The sequence below is a fragment of the Miniopterus natalensis genome, chromosome 6 (assembly GCF_054644295.1).
Source record: "Miniopterus natalensis isolate mMinNat1 chromosome 6, mMinNat1.hap1, whole genome shotgun sequence".
NCBI lineage: Eukaryota > Metazoa > Chordata > Mammalia > Chiroptera > Miniopteridae > Miniopterus > Miniopterus natalensis.
In genome coordinates this window covers 55135979-55159434 of record NC_142086.1, presented here as the reverse complement: position 1 = coordinate 55159434, position 23456 = coordinate 55135979, and the positions used below count along the sequence as shown (strand labels likewise).

Sequence of the window (23456 nt, the reverse complement as noted above, 5' to 3'; positions counted from 1 at the left end):
AAAGGGAACCAAAGCATATCACTAAAAACAAACAAAAAACCCAAAACAAAGACACAAATGGAGGCAGTAAGAAAGGAAAGGAGGGACAATAAAGCTACGAGACACAGAAAACAAATAAACAAAATAGCAATTTTTAGTACTTCCCTATTAGTATTTATTTTAAATGCTAAGGAATTAAACTCCCCAATCAAGACATAGATTGGCTGAACAGATTAAAAAACAAAACACCTCAAATCAACAACTTTACACCTCAAGAAATTAGAAAAAGAATAAACTAAACCCAAACTAGCAAAAGAAAATTAAAAATAAAGATTAGGGCAAATAAAGAAATCAGCAAAATAACCCTGGTTAGTTTGGCTCTAGAGTGCTGGCTCATGGACCAAAGGGTCCCAGGTTCGATTCTTGGTCAAGGGCATGTACCTCAGCTGCGGGCTTGATCCCGGGCCCCTTCGGGGTGAGTAGGGGAGGCAATCAATCAATGTGTCTCTCTCACATTAATGTTTCTCCTCTCTCTCTCTCCAGCTCTTCCCTCTCTTTCACTCTCTCTAAAAATCAATGGAAAAATATCCTTGAGTAAGGATTAACAAACAAAACAAAAAAAAAGAAAGAAAGAAAAAGGAAATGAGCAAAATAGAGACCAGAAAAACAAAAGAAAATAAATCAATAAAACTAAGAGTTGGTTTTCTGAAAAGATCAACAGAATTGACAACTCTTAGCTAGATGAATTAAGAAAAAAAAAAAGAGAGAGAACACTCATATAAAATCAGAAATTAAAGACAGGCCATTACAACTGATGCCACAGAAATAAAAATGATTATAAGAGAATACTATGAACAGTTATACACCAACAAATTGGGTAACCTAGAAGAAATTAATAAATTCCTAGAAACACAGAAACTACCAATATCAAAACATGAATAGAAAATCTGAACAGCCTGGGCCAGGAGGCTCAGTTGGAGAATCATCCTGTACACCAAAAGGTTGCAAGTTCGATTCCAGGTCAGGGCACATACCTAGGTTGTGGGTTTGGTCCCTGGTCAGGGCATGTAAGCGAGGCAACCAATCAGTGTTTCTCTTACATCAATGTTTCTCTCTCTCTCCTTCCCTCCCTCCCTTCCTTTCTCTCTAAAAATCAATAATTTAAAAAAACCACACACATATCCTCGGGTGAGGATTAAAAAAGAAAGACAATCTGAACAGTAAGGAAATGAATGAATAATCAAAAACCTCGCAACACAGAAATGCCCAGGACAAGGTGGCTTCCCTGTAGTGTCTACCAAACATTTAAAGAAGAATTAATATCAATCCTTCTCCCCATCTTCCAAAAGACTAAAAAGGAGTGAACACTTCCAAGCTCATTATATGAGGTCAGCTTTACTCTAATACTAAAGTCAAACAAGACACCTCAAAAATAAACCCCAAAACAAAATCAACAAACAAAAACTACTGACCAATATCCCCAATTTTGAATGTTGATGCAAAAATCCTTTAAAAATTACCAGCAAATTGAATTTGAAAGCACATAAAAGGATTATACACCATGACCAAGTGGGGTGTATTCCTGGAATGCAAGGATAGTTCAATGTATAAAAATCAGTATAATACACCACATTAACAAAATCCACATGATCACCTTAATTAATACACCAAAAGCATGACAAAATTTATCACCTTTTCATGATAAAAACATTCAATAATCTAGGAATAGAAGAAAACTACCTCACGATAATAAATTCCATTTGTGAAAAGCCCAGTGAACATCATATTCAATGGTAAAAGACTGAAATCTTCTCTAAGATCAGAACAAGACAAAGATGCCTGCTCTCACCACTTCTTTTCAACATAGTAGTGGAAGTCCCAGCCAGAGCAATCACTTAAGGAAAAGAAAAAAAAGGAATCTAAAGTAGAAAGGAGGAAGTAAAATTACCTCTATTCGCAGATAAAATGATCTTATATGTTAAAAACACTAAAGATTCCACAAAAAACTGTTAGAATAAACTAATTCAGCAATGTCATGGGGTACACAATCAACACACACACAAACCAGTTGTGTTTCTACCTACTAAAAATAAACAATCTGAAAATGAAGTTAAACAAATAAGTCCACTTATATAGCATCATAGAATAAAATACTTAGCAATAAACCTAAACAAGGAAGTAAAAGGCTTATAACAAAAAAACTACAAAACACTGCAGAAAAAAAACAAAAGACAACAGAAATCAATAGAAAGATATCCTGCATTCATGGACTGGAAAACTTAATATTGTTTAGATGTCCATACTACCTAAAGCAATCTATGGATGCAATGCAACCCCTATCAAAATCCCAATGGCAATTTTGCAGAAATAAAAACATTCATTGTAAAATTTGTATGAAGGGACCTCAAATAGTAAAAACAATTTTGGAAAAGAACAAAGTTGGAAGACTCACATTTCCTGATTTCAAAACATATTACAAAACTACAGCAATCAAAACAGTGTGGTATTGGCATCAAGACAGACAAATAAACCAATGGAACAGAACAGAGATCCTAGAAATAAACTCTCACATATATGGTCATATGATCTTTGACAAGGGTGTCAAGGCTACACAATGGGGAAAAGACAGTCTCTTCAACAAACAGTGTTGGGAAAACTGGATATGCATAAGCATAAGAATGACGCTGGACCCTTATATTACTCCATATACAAAAATGAAGTCAAAATGTATTAAAGACCTACATGTAAAACTTAAAACTACAAAATTCTTAGAAAACAGAGGAAAAGTTTCATGACATTGGACTTTGCAATGGTTTCTTGGATATGACACCAAAGTGCAGGCAACAAAAGCAAAAACAAATAGGACTACATCAAACTTAAAAACTTTTCTGCATCAAAGGACACAATCAACAGTGAAAAGACAGTCTATGGGATGGAGGAAAATATTTGCAAATTATATATCTGACAAGGGATTAATATCCAGAATATATAAAGAACTCCTACAACTCAACAATTAAAAATAATCTGTTTCAAGATGTGCGAAGAACTTGATAGACATATATCTAAAAATGATACACAAAGGCCAACAAGCATAAAAAAGACTCTCAACATCACTAATCATAAAAATATGCAAATAAAAACCACAATGAGGTACTGTAAATACAAAATACTACCTCACACCCAATTAGTTTGGCTACTATCAAAGTAACAGAAAATAAAAAGTGTTGGTGAGAAATTGGAACCCTTGTATACTGGTGATACAACTGCTATGGAAAACAGTGTGGAGGCTTCACAAAAAATTTACAATAGAAAACGCCACATAATCCAGCAATCTCACTTCTGGGTATATATCCAACAGAATTAGAAGCAGAGTCTCAAAGAGATATTTGCATGCCCATGTTAATAAAAACACTCTTCACAATAGCCAAGGACATTACGTTAACTGAAATAAGCCAGTCACAAAAAGACAAATACTGTATTGATTCCACTTATGTGAGTTCTCTAACGTAGCCCAATTCATAGGAACAAAAAGTAGAATGGTAGTTACCAGAGACTGGAGGGAGAGGAAAAGGGGAGTTGTTGTTGAATGGGTACAGAGTTTCAGTTTTGCAAGATGAGAAAGTTCTGGAGACCTGTTTCACTTAACACTACTGAATGCATACTTAAATATGGTTAAGATGGTAAATTTTATGTTATGCGTTTTTTTACCACAATAAAAAAAAGGAACAAGGAAAAGATGCCTTCTCTTTCAGCTTCTGAATATTATTCTGTGGGGACACAAGGTCTGAAATCACTATAGCCATCTTGTCATCACCAGGGAAGTATCAGATACACTGAAGAAGGTAAAGCGCAAAGAAAAGTCATGAGTCTTTGAGTCCATGATTCAAATATGACCTTGGAGTTACTCTACTTTAGGAATTCTTATGTGGCATAATATTTGTTTCTTATTACTTAAGCCACTTGTTTTCTGTTTTGAAATCAAAAGCACCTAACAGATGTGTTATTACTGCCAAATGGATGCTTGAAAAAGCTCTGCTAGAATGTAACTTTGGGAGGGCAGGGGGTTTTTCTTTGTTAGCTTTGTTCACTGGCACATAGAACAGTGCCTGGCATATAGTAGGTGCTCAACAAATATTTGGTAAATGAATATAAAGAAAGTGTAGGATCCCTCTTCCCCAATGTCCTCCATCTCCTACTCATCCCCCTCAGGGCTCAGTTTAAATGTCACTTCTACAGGGAGGTTGTTTCTGAAATCCCCAAATCTCTTCCTATCTCCCCTAAAACTTTGGTTAGGGCCTCCAGTAATAAGCAGTCATTTTCCACTGTCAGCACTTTTCATAGCATGCTTACCTACCTACTGGGGTAATAATAATAATTAGTGAGTGTCTCTCCCATTGGACTGTAAGTTCCATGAAAGCAGAGACTGGGTCTTGTTCATGACTGTAACCTCAACCCCGAGCCCAGTGCTTAATACAGTGCGGTACTCAAAATACTTTATTTCAAAGATATTCAAACTCCATCTTGGCTCTAAATAAAAACTTAAAAATCCAACTTATAAATCAGTCTTTTTGATGATTTAGAATATTGAAAGTTGCTTGTACCTAGGTTGAAGGACCAAAGAGGGTATTATTTAAAAAGTTTTCAATAACTTGGATGAGTGAGGGGCTTCTTCAAATTAAGTCATGGCATTTGGGGGGGGGGGAGGTTCAAAAGCCCCCAATATGGTAAATAATTCATAAGTGAAAGGTTAGAGTTCCTTATGAAATCTGAGAATAGATCTGTAATGTTTTTCTTTGATGGACTACTTTCCTCTTTTTGGCTTTGGAACACTCTTATTTGACATTATTTGCTAAATTAATTTTATATTCAATTCATCCTTCTGTGCTTCTCTATAAAACTGCCACCAATGCCCATAAATAGATTTTGCCAAACTGACACAGTCTTTTTTATTATATTATCTATTCCATTACCATTAATCTGTTTGTAATACAAAGAAAATTGCTTTAGTAAAAACTGTATTTGCCCTTCAAATTGGTACAACACTCAGGAATTCTAAGAAGTACTTTGTAAAAGAAAAGGAAGTGGGGAGACAGAAGGAGAAAGAGAGGAAGGTGCAGAAAGTAGCCCCCTGATACTAGTTTCTACTACTAAAGAGAATGTAATCCACTTTTAAGAGCACAGGTGGTTTAGGAACAGGTGACAAAAGCCTTTCCCAGAGCAGGGATGGTTTTGATGACAACGCACATTCTATACCTGCACCGTCCAGTGTGGTTGTCATTAGCCAAAAATGTGACTGTTCAAATCTGAATAAATTAAAATAATATATATTCAGTTCCCGCACGGCACTAGTCACACTTCAAGCACTCAGCAGCAACAGGGCTATCGCACTGAACAGTGCAGATAGAGAACATTTCCATCACTGCGTGACGCTGGACAGCACAGGTCTATGTATTCCTACCGTAATTACTACCACTGAGCAATGAAAGCATTAGGATCACCAGGAGAAACATGTGGAGAAACTGCCATATTATAAATGCATAAGATCTGTTTCCCTACTGTATTTTCTTTAGAAACACATTTCTCAAAAATAATCATTCCCGGCTCCCTTTACTTAGTAATAGAGTTACAGCTTTTAAAAAACTTCGTGGGTTTGATGAATGCAAACCTACTCTTACTCTCTGCTGAGTGATCCTGACATTGCACGCAAACTTACAGCTTGGTCTCGTCAGCCTCTTTATGCATGATTTCGAGAATCATGCGGCATGCTTCAGAGGTCCCCTCCGGGGTGGCGTGGATGGTGACGGGCTTCTCCGCAGACCCAGAGTTTTCCTTCCTATGGATGTCTACCCTGTGGGAAAAGAATCAGGAACCATAGCACACCACCCTCTGGGACAGGATCCTGGTTAGTCCCAAGACAGTGCCACACCAGCCAACGTACAGCAAGGACACTCAGACAAGAAGCTGTCGTCAGCACGTTTGCAAACAATGCCATTCTCCAAGAAGGTGGCAGGCAGTGCAGGGGGTCTTGTGCCAAACTTGAATTCTTTGCAGCTCCATTTAGAAGGAAATATTTCTGACAGGCGTGCTGTGGGGCAGAGGCACCACGCCAACTCGGTAACGGAGCCAGTTTGGTAAATGAAGTATTTTGTGTCATCTTTCAAATGATCGTAGGAATGAAGAGTAAAGTGAGCAGGGTAATACTGCACATTGGCACAGTGCCACTCTCGGAACTGATTGCAGCTTTTAACAGCCATGTGTTAATCCAAATCCAAACACCAAATTCAAGCAAGCTTTATATACTTGAGTGTGGATGGAAAACAGAGGCATGCTCTCTCTCTGCCTAAGTTTTTTGGTTTCCCTGCCACTGGCAGCCTGCCTTCTTCCAGGCTCTTAAAGCTAATGGCTCAAAAGCTTGATGACTTTATCAGGCTTCTTGGGGTAGTGGTGGCCCTACTTGTTTTTGTTAACTTTCAAAATCACATAATTGATTGTATCCCCTTTTATTCTTGCTGTTAGAAAGCCCAGATCCCAGTGTTTGGCCTACACTTTGAGAACTAACCTCACTTTTATTTAAACTTGTTGCACTTTTAAAGCTACTTTAAACAATTTTTGGAACAAAAAGACATATAAGTAAAAATCACTTTCACAGTGAAGAAAACTTGGAGGGGGGAAAAGGGCTGATTTTAAAATAAAAGGATCACCAGATAATACTTCCTCTCTCTACTATCTCTTTATTTCACTCCTAGGATAATAAACTCTGAGACTCAAATAAATTTCCATTATTTGGGAATAACTCAGATACTTTAAGAAAAATTGTGTTTTCTCTTTCATGTTACAAGGCCTGAGTAAAATGCACAAGGCATGTAAGTAATACTTGTCAGTAGTTTGGTGCTTTGCAGTGTAAGTGCTTTCATAGTAATTATTACATTCAGTCTGCCTGCCTGTCCCAATTCTTACAACAGTCTTTGCTTATAGAAGCAGCAATTGATGCTCAGAGAAGTGAATACATTTTCCAGCTCATAAAGCAATTAAGTTGTAAAACGTGAACATGGGGCTTTGTTTTGAAGTCATTTTACTCACTACAATTCCTACTACCAGTTCAGTCTCCTTGAACAGACAAGAACCTAAATATAAGGCTAATGTACTTCATTTCTGGCTCAGTATAGCAATGACTCACCCACTTCCTTTATGCAGCTATTTGTGAGCCTACCAAGATGGTCCCAAAGAATGACTACCACCCAGTGCTCTGACTCAGGAGGGGAGGTAAGAGCTAAGATAAGTGGGTTCTAGGATCCTACAAAGTTCAGCTCCATACCTCTACTGTTTTAGAAAGAGATGCATTAACAAGCATTAGTTAGCTTGTAAGAACAATTCTAGGCTGTGAGGTCATTAGTACCTTTATGAACCCCTCATGTTTCAGGGTATAACCCTTTAGGCAGCTGGCATGAAAGATCATTAAAGCCCCCGGCTTTCTGTTAGTCCGTTAATAGTTCTGTTTAGAGAAGCCACTGTCCCATACAGCATAGCCCCCCACTGCTGATGCAAGCAATAGCAGCTTGAGGATGGCTGGGGCCCGCCAGCACTCAGGGGACCCCTCAGAAGGAAGCAAAGGAAGCCCCGGAGGCACGTACCGGGACTGGGTCTGCTTAGTGATGTTCTTTATGGTCAAGCCCTCCTTTCCGATGATGGCACCAACAAACTGGGTGGGGACCAGGATCCGAAGCGGGAAATCAATCTGTCTGGCCTGAGAAGAGCCCCCAGGGGCGTGGCCTTGCTCCCTGGAAGAGTGGTCCCCACGCTGGGCTCGATGAGGGGGCGAAGGGGAGCTCACCTCTTCATCCGGGATGTAGGAAATCTTGAAGGAGTAGTTCTCAAACTGATGCCCGCTTAGCTTCTCGATGGCTCTGAAACGCAGCAGAAACAGGCGAGCTTTGTTAGACAGCAGCATCAGAGAAGACCCTCCCGGCCAGGGGACTGGTTCACTCACTCTCATTCACTAGTTGTCAGTGTGAGTGCCATTAATCCTCACATTGTGCGTTCTGCTTTTTTTTCACCAACCAAAGCTGTCTCCCTTTTATCAAAGACTCTGTTAATACTGGTATAAAATTATAACTTTAAAAATCATTTTTATCATAATACATATTATTGAAAATTCATATACATATAACCACAAATAAGAAAACGTCCTAACATCTGTATCTATCTTATTTTTCTTAAATATATTATTTTAAAAATAAATTAATATCATACATACTTTTTTCTAACCTTTAAAAAATCATTAATACTCTAAACATTCTCCAAGTCATTAAGTATCCTCCAATTTAATTTTTGCTGTTTATTTAACATTCTATTGGTTTACCATAGTTTTTGCAAATGATCCTCTGTTGTGTGTGTGTGTGTGTGTGTGTGCATATGCATATATATATGAAATCCAATCTTTTACTATTATATACAGTGTTGCCATGGGCATCTTTGCTACTACAAATTTGCACAAAGAATAAATTCCTAGTGGAGCTGCTGGATCAGAGAGTATGCAGAATTCTAATTAGTATCACCCAGTGTCCATCTGGAAAGGTTTCAACATTTATTATCCTATAGCAGTTAAGAGAGCATCTGTTTCCTTGAGTCCTCAAAAGCACAAAACATTATCTAAAATATTAATTTAATACAGAATAATATCCCACTATTACATTTTAAAAATTATACATGAAGTGAAACAATTTTTTTACATGTTTTTGGCAGTATGTGAAAACAGTAACCCTACTGTACTAGGTTAATGTTTAGGGTTTGTGAATTTATTACAAAGCAGCAACTTTTGAATTCAATAAAAGCAACAAAGTAATGTGTACAGAGGTTCTACCTAAGTGGAAGCTGAACAAAAACTCTTAAGGTGAGTTATTGGTTTAGATCCTGCTCACATATGTGTGCCGAAGTCAGTAGCAAATGAATTATTGCCTTTTTCAATGCAAAATTTACTTTTTGAAAACTACTGGTATGAAAATGGGTTAAATATGTCTTCATGTGTTGAAACTTTGAAAAAAGAAATAACTCTATAACCCTGGGATGTATAACCAAGGCTATGCCACATCCATGAAGCATGACCACACATGACCATAGCCTAGTCACAATGACCTCACAGGCACTTCAAGAACCTCCTATAAAAAGGAACTTATGAGAGAGATTCCAAAGTCACGGCAGACTGAGTGGAAGCTACCCTGACACTCTCCTGGGACCAAACTGGAATTATAACTAAAATACAGAAAAACCACTCTGAATAATTAGCTGCAACTGAAGACTAGCTGGACCCTCATAACCAAGGAGAAAAAGTAGAGACTGCACAGAGACTGGTAGGAACTGCAGAGGTGCGAGAGGGGCTCTCACAGGCAGCAGCTGAAGGTCCGGGGGGATATCTCAGCTGTGGCGAGTTCCCACTGAGGACTCTGGGGTCTAAATCCCAAGTTGGGCTCCCAAGCCCAGTGCACCAGAAGTGAGAAAGGTACCCACAAAAACATCTGGCTGTGAAAAGCAGCAGGATTTCTGTCTGCCAAGAGAGACAGCTGGAAATGCAGGCACCCTCTTAAGGAGCTAAGAGGAAAAGTTTCGTGTGTAGCCACTCACCTTGGGCTCCAGCCGAGGTAGAGTGGACTAGAGCAGTGTGAGGAGAATCCAGTGGGGATGACTGAGGGAATAAATCTCAGAGGGCACCCTTCTGGACCCCAGTTCCGAGTCATTCCCCTATATGGCGGAGGGCATCTTTCTCGGGCAGACCTTTACCTTCCAAGCAGCTTTTGCTGGCGGGGGTGGGGGGGGTGGGCGGGAGGCGGGAATTGCCCCACCCTCCTGGAAAACCTCTGGCCCCACCCCATGGAGTTTCTACAAGCTGAGGCTCATTAAGAGGCAAAATAACAGCTCTGGGTGCTTTGAGTCTTTGCCTGATTTGCTTCTGGACCCAGGGCTTGGAAAAGCTGACCTTGATGCACATCTTGGTCCTGTCCAAATACACCCAGCCCCAGCAGAGGAAACCAGAAGCTTTAGAGTGTGGAAAACTTCAAACAGGGTACTCAAGGCCAGTCACAAACAGCGTCTGACATTGGCCTGCACCAGAGAGCATCCAAAAGACTGGGAGTCCTAGCAGGTCTACCTAATACAAATCCAAACAGTCAGCCAGCCAAAATAGGGCGACAAAAAAACAAGCTCCAAATGAAAGAACAAAATGATTCTCCAGAAGAAGAGCTAAATGAATTGGAGATAAGCAATCTATCTGATATAGAGTTCAAAATATTGATCATAAAGATGCTCAACAGCATGAAAAAAGATATAGAAACTATGAAGGAAATTAAGAATGACATAGTAGAAATAAAAAAAAAAATTGGAAGGAATGAACAGCAGATTAGGGGAAGCTGAGGATTAGATCAGCAAATTAGAAGACAGGACAGAAAAAAAAATCAATCAGAGAACCAAAAACTAAGAACAATTAAAAAACAGGAGGACAGCCCTAGCCAGTTTTGCTCAGTGGTTAGAGCGTCAGCCTGTGGACTGAAGGGTCCCTGGTTCAATTCTGTCCAAGGGCACATACAGTACCTCAGTTGCAAGCTCAATCCCTGGCCTTGGTTGGGGCATGTGCAGGAGGGAACCAATCAATGTGTCTCTCTCACATCGATGTTTCTCTCTCTCTCCCCTTCCACTCTCTCTGAAAAGAAATGGAAAAATATCCTCGGTTGAGGATAAAAAAAAAAACCCAAAACAGGAGGACAGTTTAAGGGAGCTATAGGACAACATGAAACGTAACAATATTAGCACAATAGGAGTACCAGGAGAGGTCGAAAGTAAGCAAGGGTTAGAGAAGCTGTTTGAAGAAATAATAACAGAAAGCTTCCCTAACCTGGTCAAAAAGAAAGTCACACAAGTTCAGGAGGCACAGAGAGTCCTAAGCAAGAAGAACCCAAAGAGGCCCACACAGAGACACATCGTAATTAAAATGCCAAAAATTCAAGACAGAATCTTAAAGGCAGCAAGAGAAAAGCAAGCTGTTACCTAAAAAGGAGCTCCCATAAAGCTGTCAACTGATTTCTCACCAGAAACTCTACAGGCCAGAAGAGAATGGCATGAAGTATTCAAGGTAATGCAAAACGAGAACCTGAAACCAAGACTATTCTACCCTGCAAGGCTATCATTCAAAATACATGGTGCCCAGCCGGGCGTGTCTCAGCGGCTGAGTGTCAACCTAGGATCCAGGCGATTGGGCTTTGATTCCCGATCAGGGCACATGCCCGGATTGCGGGCTAGCCGATCAATGACTCTCTCATCATTGATGTTTCTATCTCTCTCTCTCCCTCTCCTTTCCTCTCTCTGAAATCAATAAAGATATATTAAAAAAAAAAAAAAAAATTACAGGGTGAAATAAAGAGCTTTCCAGACCAAAAAAAAAAAGCTAAGGGAATTTATCATCACCAAACCAACATTGCAAGAAATGTTAAAGGGACTGCTGTAATAAGAAGCTGAAATAGAGAGAATGAGAAACATAAGCATAAAGAAATAAAATGGCAATAGATAATACCTATCAATAATAACCTTAGGTATAAATGGATTAAATGTCCCAATCAAAAGACATAGGGTAGCTGAATGGATAAGAAAACAAGACCCAAATATGTGCTGTCTACAAGAGATCCACTTCAGAACAAAAGACTCACACAGGCTGGAAAAGCAAACAAACTTCTGGAGGACTCTAAAGGAGAAATCGACAGCAATGCAGTCATAGTAGGGTTCTTTAACACCCCACTGACTTTACTGGATAGGTCTTCCAGACAAAAATCAGCAAGGAAACAGTGACTCTAAATGATACCCTAGATCAGATGGATTTAACTGACACAGAACATTCCACTCTAAAGCTGCAGAATAGGCATTCTCTTCAAGTGCACATGGGACACTCTCAAAGACAGACCACATGTTAGGACACAAAACAAGTCTCTACAAGTTCAAGAAGACGGAAATCATATCAAGCATCTTCTCATACATTTACACAACAAAATACTACGCAGCTGTAAAAACAAAGGATCCGTTACCATTTGAGACAGCATGGTGGGACCTGGAGAGTATTATGCTAAGTGAAATAAGCCAGAGAAAGACAAGTGTGACATGATCTTACTCATATGTGGAATCTAATGAAAAAAATAAACTTCTGAACAAAATAGATCCAGAGACACAGAAGCATGGAACAGGATGACAAATTGTAGAGGGGAGGTGGGGATGGGTGGGGAGAGATTAACATAAGAATTTATATGCATATATGCCTAACCCATGGACACAGGCAATAGTGGGGTGAAGGGACACAGGGTGAAGGGAATCAATGGGGGAAAAAGGGGACATTTGTAATACTTTCAACAATAAAGATTTTTTTAAAAAAGAATACACACACTCAAAAAAAGGAACTTATTTTTGTTGTTTTTTTAAAAACCTCAATTCCATGTCCGTTAATAGCCAAGCTCAAAATTACACCACTGAAGTGATGTAGTCATGAATAGGGACTAGGAGGTGAATGGGGGCAGAAAAAAGAACCCAAGCCAGGTGCTTCTTGATTAATCATGGCCAGACACTGCTCCCCACTGTTGATGTCACTGAAGTGGATCCACCTTTTAATAAAGGAAAAATGGATGTTTTAGTATCCATTCAATTAGTGTGGATAAAAAATAAGGCTTGTGCTTCTTTATCCTGGTGCATGGAGGAAACTCCAGGTGAAACTGGCTCCCGGTGGTTGGCAAAGCAGAGTCCAAGGGACAGTGTCACAGAGCTGGTGCACTCTATTCCTGACCATGTCCAGAGCAGCTCCCACCTCTGTTGATGCCAAGGCTCAACATTTTTCAGGATAAAGTCTCTGTGCAATCAAAAACATACATCCTGGGATAAATGTCCTGGAGTTCTAGTGACATGCCAAAGATCTGCATCTTTCCAGAAAAGGTTTATAAACACAGGACTCAATGGACTTTAAAGACAACCCTCCAAAAAACTTAAAAGGAAGCGCAAATTCACTTACGTTTTTGCTTCTTCTCTTGTTGCATATGTGACGTTGACAACGGCAGTTTCTGTGTCTGTGTTGACTGGGGAAGAAGCAAAAACTACATTGTCATAGGGAAAAAAAAGCCATTGCCCTCTGGCTCAATGTAAACAGACTTACTTTAGAGAATAATGCACAAAGTAATTAAATGCCCTAACTTTAGAGTTATTTGAATTTCTATCTTTATTCATTTTCATTCACAGTAAGTTGCAATCAATTGTATGTACACATTTGTAATCAATTGTATATATATAACTCAAGGCTATACTTTCACTTATTTTGTAAACACTTTTGCATGGATACATGCAGATGTACATTTTCTTTGTAATTTTTAATTTTTAATGCCTACATAAAATTGCAGTAACTGTGCCATGATTTTCGCCTAACCATCCCTCACATGTTGACAAATGGGTTGTTCCCAGTATTTGCTATTCTAAAAAGTGTCGCTGAAAATCACCTTTGTTACAAACATCACTGATTTGAGTTCTTTTGAATTACTTTTTTAGGCCAATCACAGGAGAAAATTAACTGGGCAGAAGAACATAATTCTTTTAATGTATATTTTCAAATAACTTTCCTAAAAGTTCATATCAATTTATTGCACCACTATCAAGTTACAAGTTTTATTTGTTATAATTTGCATTTATTATTTATTTATTTATTTAAATATATCTTTATTGATTTCAGAGAGAGGGAGAGAGAGAGACAGAAACATCAATGATGAGAGAGTCATTGATTGAACCGGCAACCTGGGCATGTGCCCTGACCGGGAACTGAAGCCCGATTGCCTGGATCCCAGGTTGACGCTCAACCGCTGAGCCACGCCCGGCCGGGCATAATTTGCATTTAGTGTTAAATAATTGGATATATAGATATAATAAGAAAGTATTTTAATTCTTCATTCAGTGATAAGGTTGAATTACTTCTTTTGTTTCCCTTTGACTGAACTACTTAACTGTGTAAGTTAAACCTAGTAACTGTGTACAATAAAGAAAACAGACAATCCCAACTCACTTGGCTAAAGGAGAGGACACATAAACTCTAAGAATGGCTAATAAGAAATCACTCTTTTGAGTTGGCTTATCTTAGTTTGTAACTGTTTGCTTCTTCTTCCAAAGTCAGAGGTTAAAAATAAATTCAAAAAGCAAGATAAAACTTTCTCAATTCAAGCCAGTAAACCTAAAGCAAAAATACTGATTTTTCCCAAAACAAGCAGCCATGGCTAAATCAAATCCTCCCTTTAAAACATTTAAGCTACTGGGAGACTAGGAGTTAACAACATTGAATTAAGGCTAATTCAAGAAAACCACAATAAAGCTGCTTTTCAAAGTAACAATAAACCCTATACTGTTGGGCTTCTTAATCTTGGATCTACACTAGAGCTTCAGGAATTCTATAACCTGACCTTCCCTATCCCACCCAAAGATTCAAATTTGTGGACACATGGATTTTTCTGGTTTATAATTTCTATGAGATTCTCAAAAAGGTTAAAGACCACTGTTAAAAATATTGTTTATCCAGTGACTTCAAAGTAGCCGCAGCCTTTGTGGGGAGGGAAAGTGTAATCCTTACAAAGGAACTGCCACTGAGATTTAGGTGTCATAAACATGAGCCCAGCCCTGGCCTTTGTCCTGGGAGTGTTCCAACTGCTCTCTAATTCACACTTACCCAGAGAAGTCTTCACAGTGCAAAATGGGATGGGTAGCCCATAACAGTCCTCTCTCAGTGTGGACACACAGAATGACACAGAGGGTTCCTATCTGCTGCTCTCTAGTGCTACACATGACACTGCAGCCCCCCAAAGACGGAGAAAGGACTGAGTTTGAGCCTCCTGCATAAAGCTATCCACTAGGACTCTGAGATTCTCAGACTTTTTCACTCCTTAGTCATATGCTCTGTTCTTCAAAGATGTTTGTCTTCAGGAAATCAGACAGTTCTTTGATTCTTGAAAGAACTGAGCTCCATTCAAATAATTTATTTCATTGGACATGAAAACTCTAAGTTTGTTAGACCTACTGAAAATGTTTTCCTGCTGAATCAGGAATCACCTATGAAATAGAACAAGACAATATTTCGACACGTCTATCCTGTAGTTGTGAGGCAGGTGGAAAAATTGGGCACTGTCCAGGGCACACATTCCCTAGGAGCTGTAACTGACCCTGGGACCTGAACTATTTCTTCCTTGAGCAGCACGGTCTCAAATTTATAACACGGTCTGAGCTAGTAACTTTTAAAGGTTCATGTCTGGAAGACCATCTTGACTATCACATCCAATCCTTATTAGAATGTTTTCTTTTCCATGTTGAGGGAAATAATGAGAACTGAGAAACAGAATCCTTATAAATCATGTCTTCTTTCTGAGTTCTTTCCCTTCATTTTTGGGCATGGGCAGTCAGCAGCATGAAACTGAATAATGATATATATATATATTTTTTATTATTACTAACTTTATTTATTTATTTATTAAATATATCTTTATTGATTTCAGAGAGAGGAAAGGAGAGGGAGAGAGACAGAAACATCAGTGATGAGAGAGTCATCGATCGGCTGCCTCCTGCACGCCCCCGACTGGGGATGCAGCCCGCAACTCGGGCATGTGCCCTGACCGGGGAATCGAACCCCGATTGCCCGGATCCTAGGTCGATGCTCAACTGCCGAGCCACGCCCAGCCTGGCTGAATAATATTTTTAATATTCATAGAGGGAAGAACATCTGAGTAATTACTATGTTACAACTATTATATTAATTATACTGGCAGATAGGACAGATTGCGTGAGAAAATGGGGTTCTCTGATTTTTCCTAAGTGAACCTTATCCCTTGAGATGATGCACGGCTCCGTTGTCTACAAATACCTTACACAGACTCACTTTGGGTGCCAACTATTCAGTAATACAAGAAGGCTAGAAATTATTCTTGCCCCTTTACACATGTGGAAACTGAGTCAGTGAGGTTAAGTGACTTTTCCAAAGGCTCATGGTAAGTGACTGAATTCACATTGTACTTTCTAGGTCAACACAAAAATAATCTTTATACATGTTACTGCCTGTCATATCAGGAGCTTGGAATCTACTTTTCTGGGACTCATAAAGAGCTATATAACATATCAGTGTCAGATACCCATTTCTTTTTCTTTTAAAACCATAGTTTATTGTTTTAGAAGGTAAAAGTAAGGGCGGCAGAAAAGTATGTATTTTCTGGGCATTTATAACACTGTTCCCAAGACAGTGGCTCTCTAAGTTGAGTACACACAAAAATCATATGGGATTACTTGTTTAAAATACAGATTCATGGCCCAGCCAGGCGTGGCTCAGCGGTTGAGCGTCGACCTAGGATCCAGGCGATCGGGGTTCAATTCCCGGTCAGGGCACATGCCCGGATTGCGGGCCAGCCGATCAATGACTCTCTCATCATTGATGTTTCTCTCTCTCCCTCCCTCTCCTTTCCTCTCTCTGAAATCAATAAAGATATATTTTTAAAATAATAAAATAAAATAAAATAGAGATTCATGAGCTTTTGCCCCAGAAAGCCTTACTTTGTAGATCTAGGGTGAGCCCTAGGAATATGCATTTTTATGAGCACTCCAGGGGATTCTGGCATAGGAGTCACTTATTACCTTGTTCAACATTCTCCACTGTCCCATACTGAGCCAAAAGTCCATCCAACACCTGAAAAAGAGAGCTTCAATGTCAGAATGGGAAAACAAGATTGTACTCACAAAAAATGGTACAGTGATCTCCCCAAGCAAATGAATTCTAGCAAAACAAGGACAGTTATAGGAATAATATAATTAAATTGTTATTTCAGGTCTTCCATAAAGAAGACCTGAAACTGAATAAATATTTCATTTGCTCATTGGCTCCCAAGTAATCTGTTCACTGAAATGACACAGCAGAATTTCAGTCTCAGTAACTGTCAATCACATTCGTCATGATGGTTGGAACCTGTTTACTGCTCTTGAAATGAGAAGCAGAACCAAGTACATGGCTCACTTTTCCTCGGAAACTGTAACCATTCTTCCTTTGGTTTTCCTCTAAGAATCTCCTTGTTTTACAAAGCAATGGGATGTGTATGTTTGACATTTTCCATAATAAATGTTTTTTTAAGTAATGAAAATATTAGAACATTCTCTTTCCTTTAAGGCTATTTTGATTTCAATTGGGTTGAGGAATAAAAACATCAGGCAGTTTGTTCTTAAATAATGTAATAATGCCATTCCTCATAGTCTATCTTATTTATTATTAATTTTAAAAATCATTGACACTATTACAGATGTCCTCCATTTTCCCCCTTTGCCCATCTCTACCTAGTCCCTGCCACCCCTCCCCTGGCCTTCGCCACTCTGCTGTCTGTGTCCATGGGCTATGCATATATGTTCTTTGGCTTATCTCTTCACCTTCTTTCATTCAGCGCTCCCCCCCCCCCCACCTCTGTCAGTCTTTTCCACGTGTCCATTTTATTTGAAGGTAGCAATCTTTTAAGTTGTTTATTAATTCATAGCAATTAATTTAAAATAAACAAAACAACAACAACACTTGCTCAAACTAACAGAGAACCTTCTATTTTTATTGGTTTTCCATGGATTTTTTTTAAATCATGATTTGGAAAGGTGAAAAATCTTTTACAATTATTATGAGATAAAAATCACAAACCAGGTAAACATTTTGTTTCACAGCTTTTTGGTGCTTGAGAAAACAGAACTTGAGAGGTCAAAGAGCATATTCTGCACAATGAAAGGGACAGATACGACCCCGAACTCATCACAGATCATGCACATTAGGGTACTGGAAAAGGTGGGACAAGTCTGAGGACCTCTCATTTCTAATTGGTAAAGGGAACTAAAAGAGGGGGGGAATGTCTTGTTAACCCATTGAAAAAGGAAAGAAAGCAAGTCAATAGCAAAAACAGAAGTGACACTGGCTTACCTCCCACTGCAGGTGAGGAGGGATGTTTCGAATCTGAATTTTTCTGCTCCTGTAAAAATGAAAGCACAGACTATATAACACTTTCTCAGGAGACAAACTTAAATAAAAACAGGCTAAGACCATAATTTGAGTTCACTTTTCCACTGTGTTCATCGAGGCATCAGCAAGAGATTCCCACTGTGAATTATGACCATCATGTTTTAAGGTTTTCAATTACTTTGGGGGGAAAATAAAAAACAAATCCAATAAGTAAGAACAAGCTAAACAGTTTAAATGCAGGCTTGCCTTTCCAATTTCCTACTAAAGTGGTTAGAATTTAAACTGCCATACAGGTTCTAATTATAGAATTATCACCTCCCTCCTCAAAATATATGGTCCTGAAACTGACCCTACCACAAAAACCTCGGCTCAAACATGATGGGTGAAATCACATACATGTTCTTAAACATGATCAGGTTTGGCTTACCCCTTACCTAACAGTGTAAATCTTTTAAAAAATATATTTTTAATTTTGAACAGGTAACACATAATTCAAAAATTAGAATACTGTATACAAAGGTATACTAAAGCCTTACTCCCATTCACCCTCTCTCCCTCATTTTTTACAGAAATAAACACTTTTACTTGTTACTTGTGTATCCTTCAGCTTCTTCATGCAAATAAGTGCAAATATAAAATTAATTCTTGTTTTCCTTTTTCTTACAAAAATATTTGCATGTTCTACACACTTGCTACACCTCCCCCCCTCCCCAGGCCCCAGCAGTAATACCGTGGAGATCTTTCTATGTTGGTAGACAGAGAGCGTCTTCATTCTATTTTACAACCTGAATGTATCAGTGTGTTTAACCCGTCCCTACTGACGAACGCCTGGGCCTTCTCCTGCCTTTTTATTCAGGGGACTTTTTGTTTTTCCCCCAGGATATTCTGCTGGTCTGGTAACTGAGTGATTTAGATGGTTTCTTGTTTTTACATAAGCATTAAAATTAGATAGGAAAAAGATCAGGAATACAAGGATAAGAATTTTTCTGTCTTTAGAGAACATGTTACATCCTGGAAATAAGACACAAATCAGCATCTGAATATGACAGAGATCATTTTAATGGAAGGGCTTGACTCTGAAATGCCATCAATATCCGTTTGGGGGCTGCAAGAGAAGGGATGTGATGACCACTTTCCCTTTCTTTCTGGTGTCAGAGGTACCCAATAGTGGCTATACAAGCCATGTTTCTCCATGCTTTAACTTGGGCAATAGCTTCAGGAAGAAATGTTACCATTCTTGCTGAGAGAGAAAAGGAGAGAGAGGTACACAGAGTAAATGGGAAAACAATGAAGTAAATGAGGGGCTCCATTTTTCTCAGATTTTCATTGAGTAAGGGGACAACAACTACATAGATCCCATACCCTACTTCTGTCTTGTCTTACTTCTTAAAAATCAGAATGCACTTGCACTTGACTATGGCCAGGGCTGCACTCGTGAGCTCTTACAAAGCAGCTCACTCTTTGCTATCATTATTTATCTGCTGACACTGCCCACCCCCGACCTCCTCAAGGACAGGCTCTACGTTTAGTGTCCCGTGCAACACAAGGTGAAGCACATACAGCAGAAACGGAGGACAACAGCTGGGAAAGCACTACTACTACTGGCTATTGTCTGTTTATGAAGCAGACCCCCCCAATGCCACCCAGGAGGGCAAACTGTCTATTTCGCCTTTGCCAGGTAGGTAAGAGGAGAGGAAACAGGGAGCTCTTTTCCCTATTTCCTTCAGAAAAACAAACAGTGTTTGGCTCAGTCTCAGACAACAAATGTGGATCTTTCTCCTTCTGAAATATAACAGTGTGCCTCGCTTAAAAATAAAAATAAAAAGCCAAACTTAGAAAATAGCTTAGTAGAGTGATTAGGTATAAGAAAATAATTATTTGTTCCTTTAAAAATAGAATAATCTCACAGTTCCTTTATTTTAAAAGAGAAAGCAAGCTTCTCTAAACAGACATCAATGATATTTCTCATCCTTACTGCCACAGGACTCTTACAGCAGCCTGCCAGCAGGTCTGTCTTCTGTTTTGTGTCTCCGTCTCTCTCCCACCCAGCTCACACTAGGCTGCCAGTGACTTTCTAAAACACAAATATAACTGGTTATTCCTGCCTTCTGCAAATGACTCCCTGTCGCCACGCCCAAATTCCTTTCATGACCCTGTCACTGCCCCCTTCTATATCTCTTAATCATTAAACAATTCGGCTAGGGAAACAAAATCATAGTTAATTGTTGAGATATCTGTGATTCTGCAGAACCATTTCACCTGTATTTATAAAAAGGTAAAATGCCAGCTTGCATGTGGCATATGTTCAATTTAGCCAGAAGTCTTATCAGCCACCTTGGGAACTCTAACTTCTTATCTAACTCAGACACTGTTATCCCTCACGCTGGGGACCTGAGTAGAGAACAAAGTTAACAAATTTTGGGAACTCAGCTCACAGAATCTCAAGTTGCATTTAAAAATTAGACCAACTAAGGCTCGGTGGATCCCCAAACTGCAAGAGAAGCAACAGAGGAAGCAAAGAGATTCCTATGAGTGAGTGGGATTCAATGAGAGATTCTCCTCAACTAAGTCCCATTTGTTTCCATAGCAATTCTGAGCTCCATGAGATCACACATAGAGGGAAATGACAGCACCATGGACTGTGCACTCTCTGTAAGAGAGGCAAGTGTGCTAACGGGCTCCAAACACTGTGGGAGAATCGAGATTGAAACCACCAGAGCTTTGGGCCACACACTCCTCCTCTATGCTACAGTCAGATTCCATTGCGTCCCATCTCCTCATTAGTATGTGTTTGAGGCACTTTATCTGTTACCCATACCTCATTAGTTCTGAAAGTTCCCCTTAAAACTTCTGAACATTCTGTACAAGAGACACCCTGTGCTAAACTAAACTAGGACCTAGGGCTCCTCAGGGGAGCAAATGAATAACTGGTGATCGCCAAATCCAATCACACACACAGAGGCAGGGCACAGGAAATGATTAAGAGTCAATGAAACAAAATGTTTAGTCACTCTGTTACAAAATTATTAAGAACAACTGCCTCTGCCTCTATGGAATCTAAAATAAATGTAGTATAATAAATAGTTGTTAGAAAACTAAATGCTTTCAACACAAAAACTGTCGAAAAGTAAACAAAAATAAGTTTGGGGTTTTTTTTTAGGGAGAAAAAACATGTGATCAGAGTAAAGTCCTTGGGAATGTGAGCAGTGTTATGGGCCAAACCATAAAAGGATTAAATCAGATATTACTGTGGTGGCCAGTTGTCAAGGTTGTTGAGCCAGGAGGGCTGCAGTTATGAACCCAGGAACTTCCCTTGCTCTATAAACACACATCCACAAAACCATAAACCCCCACGTGGCTCTAACAACTATACTTATGCTTTATGAGCATTCAGGGACAGGATCTCTTGAAAGTCCACTGCTTGAATGGCACAGAAATCACAGAAATGATAAGCAATAAGCAAGAGTCTGAGACATGGTATCTCATTTACCTCCCATCCTCTCTCAAATAGTCAACTCTTAAAAAACCCTTGACTTTTCACAATTCCATATTTTCCTTCTAAGGAAAGCATCAGTGATTCTTCTTGTTTAAAGAAGTAGGAGAAGAAAAGAGAAAAGCCAGTGGGATAATAGGTGATGACAAGATGTTCGTGCGAAGTCAGGTCAGGCTGCTATTCCTGGGCAAGACGGTGAAGGGCCTTCTCTATCGGGTTGGGGTATAATGAGTAGAATTTGCAGTTGCTCCTCAGAAGAGTTTACTTAAATATAAATGCCCTTAGAGAGGATGATGATAAAGGTACTAAGGAGTGAACTCCTTCACAGCGTCAGGTGACTCCTGGCTGACAGGCCCTCCTGGCCCACGGCTGGACGCGGAGCACACCTGCAAGCCTAATAAGCCTTTGCCACTATCACTGGCCCCAACCAGGGCTGCACTGAACCTCATGGGACAAAACAAAGTTCGAGAACCCTCTCAAGAATATGGATTGCTGGATGGAGAAGGGTGGGGTGAATCAGACAGGCAGGCAAAGTCCTCTGAAGGCTAGGACACTCACGTGTGCCTGAATATGAACAAGCATTTAGATTCAGAAAGGTGAGATTTTGAGAGGTAAAAACCTGCATGCCTGCTTCCAGCTTTTAAATATCTAAACCGAGTAAGAACTGAAAGTATTTTCTTCAATGCTTGTCTTCTGCTGTGATGAAGATTCCAGTTAACAAAACCAAATTGTGTTTCTATAGAGGTGATTAATAACTCTTATAAGGCCTTCAACTTATTTTCTGTAATTAAGACTAACCAGGGTAAGAACAAATATTTTCGCATCATAATTTGAGCCTAGATAAATATATAAATACGATGCAATACAAGTTATAATTGAGTATATAAATGCTTGCCTCGTGTGGCACATGGTAAATACAAAATCATCTTTGTAAAGGCAAAGGGAGCCACGTACCCAGTAACCAACAACTGTGCCATCCTTTCAGCATCTCTTTATTTTCAAATAATTGTTTACTTCAGTTCTCCAAACAGCACTCAAATATGTCCCCTCCCTTCCCTCCCTCTCTTCCTTCTTTGCTTCCTACCTACCTACCTGTGTCTTTTTCATTTTTTTCCCTCATAGGCCCAAGTAGCGCCTCAAACGTAGCAGGTGCCCAGCAATCAGCAAATTCTGCATGAGCATTTGTTACTGACAGCTGGCTTCTTTTTCCTGGCCCACTCCATCCCATATTCTGTCTTCCAACTTAAGAACATGGGCTTACTGAAGACTGACTGGTCTCCAACCAAGCCATTTCTTTCACTCCAGTCTACGCTCATCAGCTCAGTACAATAGGCTGCTGACTGGAAACCGCTGGAGAAGACATTTCCTGACACAGTAGGCACCACATACGCTTCCTGTGATCAGATACAATGACTCATGTGGACGTGGTGGGGTTTTTTCCTGACGACAGGAAGTACAATGGCATGTCTTGGCTAACTGAAGAAATAGTTTCACAATTAACAAAATCTCAAGCCAGGAGCTTGAGTCCTCAATGTCTGGGAATGAGGGATAAACCAACAGCACTGTACTTCTGAAAAGAGGGAACTGTTTCCAGCCGTTATAAAAGACTTAGATCTTATTCATTACAGTCAGGATGATTATCAATGAAAGTTACATTCATCTCTGCTATAGCCCTAAGTCCCATGGAAGCAGAGAGAAGCAGGAGCGGGCCGACAAAGCCACACCCCTCACAGGAGCTCCCTCAACGTGCTGCGGGAAATCAAACAGCACGCACCACGATCTCACCTGCGCTGAGGGCGGGGAGGCAGGGACAAGCCAAACCTTCTGACATTTTATCTGATTTTGGAGAACAGAATGATTTCTAAGATTAAACTAAAAACTTTTCCAAATTCATTTAACGAATATTCATTAAACACCTATTATATGCTGAGCACTTAGTTCTAGGTTCTGGGGTATAGTGGTGAACAAAAT

The 23456-nt window shown here is 39.5% G+C and overlaps 1 protein-coding gene across 6 annotated transcripts in view; it reads right to left on the bottom strand.

Moving 5' to 3' along the window:
• The window catches only part of IGF2BP2 (insulin like growth factor 2 mRNA binding protein 2), a 129004-nt gene that overhangs the window by 21544 nt on the left and 84004 nt on the right, over positions 1-23456 (bottom strand). For 5 of the 6 annotated variants that reach the window (XM_087818250.1, XM_087818252.1, XM_087818251.1 and 2 more), the window contains exons 3-7: positions 17954-18002; positions 16645-16696; positions 13010-13073; positions 7611-7883; positions 5693-5827 (exon numbers count right to left, since the gene is read on the bottom strand). In XM_087818250.1, coding sequence (XP_087674376.1) covers positions 5693-5827; positions 7611-7883; positions 13010-13073; positions 16645-16696; positions 17954-18002 — 573 coding nt within the window. The remainder of the gene's footprint in view (positions 1-5692; positions 5828-7610; positions 7884-13009; positions 13074-16644; positions 16697-17953; positions 18003-23456) is intronic. The other variant, XM_087818255.1, reaches the window with a different exon arrangement.